This window comes from Fringilla coelebs (genome assembly GCF_963513975.1).
Source record: "Fringilla coelebs genome assembly, chromosome: 2".
Taxonomy (NCBI): Eukaryota; Metazoa; Chordata; class Aves; order Passeriformes; family Fringillidae; genus Fringilla; species Fringilla coelebs.
Window position 1 is genome coordinate 61599815 of NC_140029.1, and position 6948 is coordinate 61606762.

The window sequence follows — 6948 nt, forward strand, 5'->3', positions numbered from 1 at the left end:
TAAAGATACCAGCACAGCCTTAAAGGCAGTTATATACAGCTTTAAGGAAAGCTGGGAGTTAATCTATACAAGGTATTACATGGGTCAGATGTTTTTTCAAAGGCACGCTAAATGGAATTTTACAGCTTCTTCGCTGGCCCAATTATGTCACCACTCACTTCTTTTCTCCTACCTTTTCCTTTGCCAGGTTTAGAATCACTCGGGATGTATTGATAGAAATCTTCAGTGATGTATGTGTGTGCAGACAAGAGCAAGAGAAATGGGGATTTCAAACACACATAACTACAAGACACCTGCTCCTGAAACGGTTATGTCCTTTTACAATACACTACCCTTTACCTCCTGCGAAAGAGGGGATAATCAAACAAACCAGCAAAAAAAAACGAACTACAGAGATCCCATGGCCAGAAAAGTGTGAAGCCCAGCAGAGTAACAACGTATCTTGCACTGCCTTCATTGAGTAACAAACTCTCAGCTCCAGCCCAAAATTTCAGTGAGGATGACAACAGAAGTACCCTGCCCTGAGGTCCCCTGGAAGCAGAAACAGAAGCAATCTCACCGGGTTTTTAATGTCACATACAAATATACAGGGAGACGTGCTACTGTAAATGGTCTAACTGTACACAAAAGTAACCTGGCCACTACTGCCGTGAAAAAAACCCCAATTATTTTTGGTCTCCATTTAATAGAGTCATATCCTGCTTTGTGTAAAGAATATAAATGGCTTTCCAACTGCAGCTAAACAAAAGTGTAGCCTACCTGGAGATGACAGATTGAACAAAGACGCAACGTGCATGGGAGAAGAAAGGATATGATCTTTGGCTAGCCAAACAACAGAGGAAGAAGGTATTTCTGGCTATTGTTACCCTGAGGGATTTAAACATTCTGGAAAAACTACCAATCATGTCGAACTGCTAACATATGCTCTTAAAATCAGGGTACAGACATATTCTAGATGTCATGCTCTAAAACCCTATCTTTAAGCTTATGATTTTTCTCCTTAGCTAGGATCCCCTGAAAGCTTAGGGGGATTTTTTGGTTGATAAAAGAAAACAAAACCCAAAAACAACAACCACATTACAACACAAACAAACAACACTACCAAACACCAGTGGAACTCGTGAATAGAAGGATTAGTGTCTTGGTTTACAAAATTCAAATGAAAGAAAACCAAAAAATATTTCTGAAAAACTGCTAACAGCATAATGGTTACACTGTTGGCTTTAACACCTCAATCTGTCTTCTATCACCTTCATGTGCTTATTGACTAAAAAAACATAATCAGAATGCAACAGTGTTGGAACTTGTCTTCTAGCACTCCTGAAGACAAGCTGCTACTCATTACAGTTCTCTGGCATTTTAGAAAGATGTGATGAAAGCCACTACGGCCGTCAACACCTTATGATCAACATAATCAGAGACTGCTGATAGAGTTAGGATTTTCAATATTAAGAAAAGAATCCAGCCTCTCCCAGCAACACATTTCATTTAAAAAAAATAAAATTAATAGAGTCTGGCCACTGGTATTACTCCTGATTTAAGTTATGGCACCAAGAAGGTTTTTAAAAAGCGTTTCACCTCCCATTGCTACAGCATTTTTCCCACCTTGTGTTTAGTGTCTTATTTTGTCTCCTCACCCTAGTCTCAGTTTTTCTAGTGTTTTCTGTCCTGCTCCACATTCCCAGGGAGGGTTATTTATCTTAAAAGTTACTTCTCCATTAATGTAGCTTCTTTGACAGGAAGTTCTTTGGAAGAAGCACCAGTTTTCCTGGCCACTCACAAACCCATATCACAAGAGGTCCTCAACACATTGAGGACTTTCCACACATAATTAATATCAAACCATCACACTTTAAAATCAATGTTTCAATCAATTCAGCCTGCACACACAACGGTCTCAACTTCTCAGCACACACTGCCGAAGAAATGAGAATGTTCACAGGCACATACTATTACGACTAGGCAGTGGTCATTTACTTGAACAGGTGACGGTGAGAGAATACCCTGTAGCTTGAACTGGTGAAAATGGGGAAAAAATATGTAGTTTTCTTACTCCAACAGCACAGAACTGGTGCACCAGATGCAAAGGTTCACCACCCTTTGGCAGGCCTGAGCAGATCTCACCACGCATTAACTCTTTGAAGCAACACCATCAAGACCAAAAGTACTCCAGGTTCAATTCAAAGAGCCACAACAATGTTGCTGAACATCCCTTATCCCACCATACTCATTTGCCTAAAGCATCTCTTGGCTGTCAAAGAGGTTTTGAATACACCACAGAATCGCAACTGGTTCAACCTTAGTAAAGTCAGTATTTTAAAAAGAGAAGCTAAGGCAGGATGAAGTCTAGGCTTGTGAAAAAAAAATATACCAAAGAATAAATATTAATTATTTCTATATAATAAATAATCTAAACTGCAATCACCACTAGTATATCCACACTCTACAGTATTCTTGTCTTCCTCAACACAGTGGGAATATACACACTGAACAGACTGTTAAGCACAATTTACCCACACAGTAATTTCAAAGCATAATCAATACAACCCACCCTCTCAAGTGGAAAACAAGTTCTTTAATACAATATCTGCATGTGCTGAGACCTGAGAAATAGTATTTTAATTAGACAGAAACATCACACTGCTTCATTTCACAGAACGGCTGTAACAAGACCTGCAAGTTAGTGCAAATCAAACTATCAGTGTCCATCTTTTAATAAAGTTACAGGCAGTCTTACCTCTCATCCTCACCATCTACAAGAGGCGTTGTCAAGGGCAGCACCTTCAGCGGGAAGAGGGACGCCGAGGACGGCATGTTGCTGCTACCGCCGTCTGAAGCGGCCGATGCTCCACCACCGCTCTCAACGCTGGCAGCTTGAGGTAAACCCGCCAAGGAAGGTTCTGTAGGGCGTCTGCCATCTTCGATTTGGCTTACAATGGACTGAGCTAGTGATTGTGCAGGGAACTGGGTAGAGCTTAATGGCATCTGCTGTGGCACACTCTGTGCCACTGGCATACCTATACTTGTTGATATCAAGGGAGGCTGACTAACACTTTGAGCCAAGCTGCCATTCTGCACAGCCGAAACCTGTGCTATATTCTGTGGCTGTCCCAAACCTACAGAAGCAGAAGGTATGCCAGGAGGCACAGCTGAACCAGCTTGACTTGGTGCGGGAACAGTACTAGCAGAGGGTATAGGGCTTACCGCAGGCAGCTGTTGGCCAGTCATCCCTTGGACTACAGATTCCACTCCTTGTGCCTGTGGCTGTACAGGTAACAAGGTGTTTTGCTGAGCAATGACCATTTGTTGAGGAAGGCCTGTAGCACTAGCCTGTAATCCTTGCTGCATTATTCCTGTCTGCACAGGCTGCACTACTTGGGAAGATGGAGGAGCAGCCGTTGATGGCATAACTGGAGGTGGAATTTGGTTTGCAGCAGATGGTGGTTGCACCACAGCAGCTACACCTCCTTGCTGCCCAACATTCAGCATTTGACCACTGGCAGCTACACCTGGTATTGCTGCTGGAGCATGTGCAACAGGCTGAGCTGGGGCAGCAGCTGGATGTGCTTGCACTGAAGGCTGCATGCCCTGTGCCTGGGCAACAGGAACCGGTTGCCCAGCTCCTACTCCTGTAGAACTCGGCTGCATGGCAGGGGCTGGAGTCTGAAGGATCTGCTGATGTTGAATGTAGTCTGGCATAGCCCCTGTGACAGAGTTTTGGTTCACCGCCTTAACGTGACCCGCGGCCATCTGCGTAGGAACTGGCTGCTGTTGCTGCTGCTGTCCATACTGCAACTGCTGCTGCACCACTGGCAAAGTCTGCACAGGCTGCGCCGGCTGCGAATACGGCAGCTGCTGTTGAGCCATACTCTGAAGGGCAGGTTGCTGGTGGCCCAGAGACGGGGATACACCTAGTATATTAACTGGGGCTGGCTGAACCCCAGTAACAGTGGTTAGACTGGCCTGTGCAGGAGGTTGGACCCCTGGCTTCTGCTGTGGATAGTTTACTTCTTGAGAATGCAGCTGGACTTGTGCAAGCTGTGATTGAGAAACACTCTGTGGTATACTAGATGCTGGAATTGCTGGAGGAGCAGTACTGCTAAAATCCATCTGCTGCGGACCCACACCTTGAAATGCTTGCTGCTGTACCACAGTAGGTGCTCCCATTTCTCCACTTCCCACACTTTCTGTATAGTGACTCAGTGTGCTTACATTGCTGCTAACAGAACTCCCACTGGTGCTCTCCCTTTCAGAAGTCACTTCAAGCGGGTTTTGTTTTATCGTCTCTACTGCTTTGTTTACTGCTACTCCCTCCGAAACTGCAACAGTGTTTTCTTTATCATAGAATTCAGTGCAAGTCCATCTACCTTTCTTGAAAGGTTCAGAACTAGAATCTAATTTTACAACCCTAAACCTTGACGTGCCAGATGCAGGTTGCTGCTGGCTTGATCCCACTGCCATTCCTGCAGTTGGATTAGTAACATTGTTAATGACACTAGAGGAAGCACTCGTACCATTGCCAACACCACTCAAGATATTCACATTAGCATTGCTGCTAGTTCCAGACAAAGCATTACCAGTACTCATGATGTTGCTTAAATTTATAGTACCAAGCACATTGCTTGCCACACTAGAACTACCAGCACCAATATTGCTTAAGGTACTAGTTCCAGCAGCAGGACTTATACCTAAATTGCCAGGACTACTTGTAGTGCGGATATTAGACACGGCAGATGCCGGGGAACCAGTGGATGATGCAGCAGAAACTGGTGCAGTTGATATAACATTGTCAGAGCTTCCAGTTGTTGATAGTTTTCTAAACGATGGACTGGGCGGTGGTCCTCCAGAAATTGGGGCACTACCCACCCCAGGATGGGATGGATGATGGTGTCCATGATGGTGGTGGTGAAGATGGTGGTGATGATGAACATGATGGGGATGAACACTTCCATTGATCACAACACTCTGCTGTGGGTGATGAGGCAGAGGAGCATGCTGCTGAGGAAGATGAGGCTGGTTTGGAGAAACAGCCCCAGGAGTCTCTGCCTCTTGGAAGTTATTTAGAGTCTCTTCAGAAGAACTCCTCTCAGGTTCTCCCATATCAGTGGCTCTGGATAAAGACACATCCAAGATTTCTGAAGACGACAGGTCTTCAGTGTGAGACTCATCCAGGTCATCGTAGCTTTCTGTATCCTCAGCTATGCTGTTATTAGAGCTCATACTAGCTGATATTTGAGCAGGGGTCACACTGGTAATTTGAAAGCCACTTTTCTTTTTCATTTGAGCTCCAGTCTGTGCAAGGGGCTGTGGCTGGAGCTGAGACTGCGAGAGGAGGTTCAAGCTTTGTGGATGAGGGGGTGTCGGCTGTGGACCCGCTGTTGAAGCTGCTGCAGGAGATGGAGGCGGCGGCTGGACCAGCAAAGGCGGCTGATAATCCTCGGCGGAGAGGGCAGCGCTCCCAACGCCGGTACCTGGTGCAGTGGGAGCAGTAACGCAGCTGCTGCCGCTGCTACTGCTGCTGCCCCTTCTAGGAAACATCGCCGGGTGCGCCATCTTCCTAGCACTAATGTCTGCGGCTGAGTCAGGCTGGTGCATTGTATCGAGTGTATTTTAAGAGTGCAATCCCCCGGTATGGAAAGAGACAGACAGACACACACACACACACAGTTAGCTGTGTGCTCAGGGCAGGGCAGACACCACCACGCACAACCCCCCCCGACTCCCGCAGCGCACGGGCTGAGGCGGCTCGGCACCGCCGCTCACCACCACCCCTCTCCCCTCCCCTCCTCCTCCCCTCCGAGACAGGGAGGGGGCGAGCACCGGTCCTCCGCCGCCTCTGAATGTGACACTTTCAATCCTCCGCCATTCACTTTCTTTCTCCCTACCACCCTCCCCCCCCGCCTCCCTTTGATTTCTACCACCACCTCCCTGCTCGGCCGCCCCCCCCTTCCCCAGCCCCCTGACTGCGCCTCACCCGGGAGGGCAGCCAGCCGGCCGACCCGGGGGCGAGCCCCTTCCTCCTCCCCGCGGAGGCTCCGCCGGGCGCCGCGGCTCGCCGGCAGCCGGCAGCACCGCCCTCCCGCCCTCCCTCCCCACCTCGGCGGGGCGAGGGTAGCCGGCGGGCCCGCAGGGCAGCCCGGCGAGGCGGCCGGCGCCCCTCGCCATCACCGCTCTTCGTAGTAGGAGGAGGAGGAAGGCGCGGATACGTACAGGACTGGCGCAGAGCAGGGCGGCAGCGGCAGGCTGAGCCGGGCAGGGACATCCCCGTCAGTGGCAGCCATGGAGCTGAATCATTTTGGGTATTAGAGAGACGGAATAAGGACGGAAGAAAAGCAGCAGCAGCAAGCCGACAAAAGAGTCCATGAAAAGGAGAGAGGGAGGGAGGAAGGGGGAGCCAGCCAGGCAGCCTCTCTCTCCTCCCTGTGTCTGGCTGTCTCTGGAGGAGGCTCCGCTCCGCACGCTCTTCCTTCCCCCTCCGCCGCCTCCTCCCCCTTTATAACAGGCGGCACCCGCTCGTCCTCCGCAGAACCGCGCCTGGAATCTGTCCTCCTCCTCCTCCCGCGTGTGCGTCCGCCCCGTCCTTTCTTCCCTCAGGGTTCTACTCCCGGCTTCCCCGCCGCCGCGGGTCTCTCCCTCCCCGTGCCTGCCCCGTCTCCTCACGGAGCGCTGGAGGAGGCGCCGCGGGGGGGAGGAGGGGAGAGCTCGCCAAAGGGGAGGGCGGGCGAGAGACAACGTAAGATGGCGGCGGCCGCCGCGCACGCGCGGCCCGCCGGCAGACATAAAGCCCGTCTGGCCGGGGCCGGCGGAAATAGGGCTCGGCTCGCGTGGCGGAAATGGCCGAGCGGCGCCGAGCCCGCGGCGGGTGGGGGTGTCCCGGCTGAGGAGGGGGCGAGGCTGCGGCCACGGCCATGACGGGCGGTAGCCCGCTCCCCTCCCCGGCCGCGTCGT

At 50.3% G+C, this 6948-nt stretch overlaps 1 protein-coding gene across 5 annotated transcripts in view; it reads right to left on the reverse strand.

The window, feature by feature from the left end:
* TSC22D1 (TSC22 domain family member 1) overlaps positions 1-6643 on the reverse strand; it is a 90608-nt gene extending 83965 nt beyond the window's left edge. For 2 of the 5 annotated variants that reach the window (XR_014617048.1, XR_014617049.1), the window contains exon 1: positions 2738-5593. Coding sequence is in view for 3 of the 5 variants with exons in the window: in XM_084227186.1 (XP_084083312.1) it covers positions 2738-5553 (2816 nt within the window). In the remaining 2 variants the exon portion in view is untranslated. Of the gene's footprint in view, positions 1-2737; positions 5594-5974; positions 6053-6210 lie in introns of those variants that run through there. The other 3 variants (XM_084227186.1, XM_084227187.1, XM_084227185.1) reach the window with 3 other exon arrangements.
* Between the last annotated feature and the right edge of the window lie 305 nt (positions 6644-6948).